Genomic DNA, 936 nt, shown 5'->3' on the forward strand with positions numbered 1-936 from the left:
GAGAAGGAGGAGGGCGACGAGGTGGCGCACGAGGTGGAGATGATCATCAAGCACAACCGGTTCGTCAGGGAGACCTACGACTTCGACATCGCCGTCATCAAGCTGAAGACGCCCATCACCTTCCGCAGGAACGTGGCCCCCGCCTGCCTGCCCCAGAAGGACTGGGCCGAGGCCACGCTCATGACACAGAAGACGGGCATCGTCAGCGGCTTCGGGAAGACCCACGAGAAGGGCCGCCCGTCCAGCACCCTCAAGATGATGGAGGTGCCGTACGTGGACAGGAACACGTGCAAGCTGTCCAGCAGCTTCAGCATCACCCAGAACATGTTCTGCGCCGGCTACGACTCGAAGACCCAGGACGCCTGCCAGGGGGACAGCGGGGGCCCCCACGTCACCCGGTTCAAGGACACCTACTTCGTCACCGGCATCGTCAGCTGGGGAGAAGGATGTGCACGGAAAGGGAAGTATGGGGTCTACACCAAGGTCACCAACTTCCTCAAGTGGATCGACAGATCCATGAAAGCCAGGTCCGCGGCCCCAGTGCGCGCGGGGGACCCTATGCCCCACCCACATTAAAGTCATTCCCTCAAGACCCGCTGGTGTCTCGTTTGTGCTCACACGGGCGGCGCCTGGAGCAGGTCTCCCATCTGCGGTGACGAGGTCTGCGTGGATCCCTTGTCCTGGTTTTCTCTGGCTCTGCCCTGGAGAATTTTCCTTTGGAACACTAGAGCCTCCTGTTCCCTCCCCGGGCTGGGGGGCTTCTTCGGGAAACGCTATCCTTTGTAGGATCGGGGCCCCCGGGATGACCAAACCCGCGATGGGCCGTTCCTGTGTGCAGCGGGGGTTTCCGGTTTTGAGTGCCCGAGGCTGCCGCGTGGCTCAGGACACTTGGAGTAACTAGGTTCTGGGAGCAGGGATCGGGTGGGGCGGGGGTCC

The 936-nt window shown here is 62.4% G+C and overlaps 1 protein-coding gene across 1 annotated transcript; it reads left to right on the forward strand.

Annotated features, from left to right (window-relative positions):
- Window positions 1-6: 6 nt before the first annotated feature.
- On the forward strand, window positions 7-592 carry LOC102729538 (coagulation factor X). The gene has a single exon (XM_006737606.3). The coding sequence runs from the start codon at window positions 40-42 to the stop codon at window positions 574-576; it is 537 nt and encodes a 178-aa protein (XP_006737669.1). The 5' UTR covers window positions 7-39; the 3' UTR covers window positions 577-592.
- The last annotated feature ends 344 nt before the right edge of the window (window positions 593-936 follow it).

The sequence above is a fragment of the Leptonychotes weddellii genome, unplaced genomic scaffold (assembly GCF_054177405.1).
Source record: "Leptonychotes weddellii isolate Sample4059 unplaced genomic scaffold, ASM5417740v2 HiC_scaffold_41300, whole genome shotgun sequence".
NCBI lineage: Eukaryota > Metazoa > Chordata > Mammalia > Carnivora > Phocidae > Leptonychotes > Leptonychotes weddellii.

Excerpts from the sequence above, each read along its gene's own strand:
- LOC102729538 (XM_006737606.3), top strand. The coding sequence starts at position 40 with ATGATCATCAAGCACAACCGGTTCGTCAGGGAGACCTACGACTTCGAC.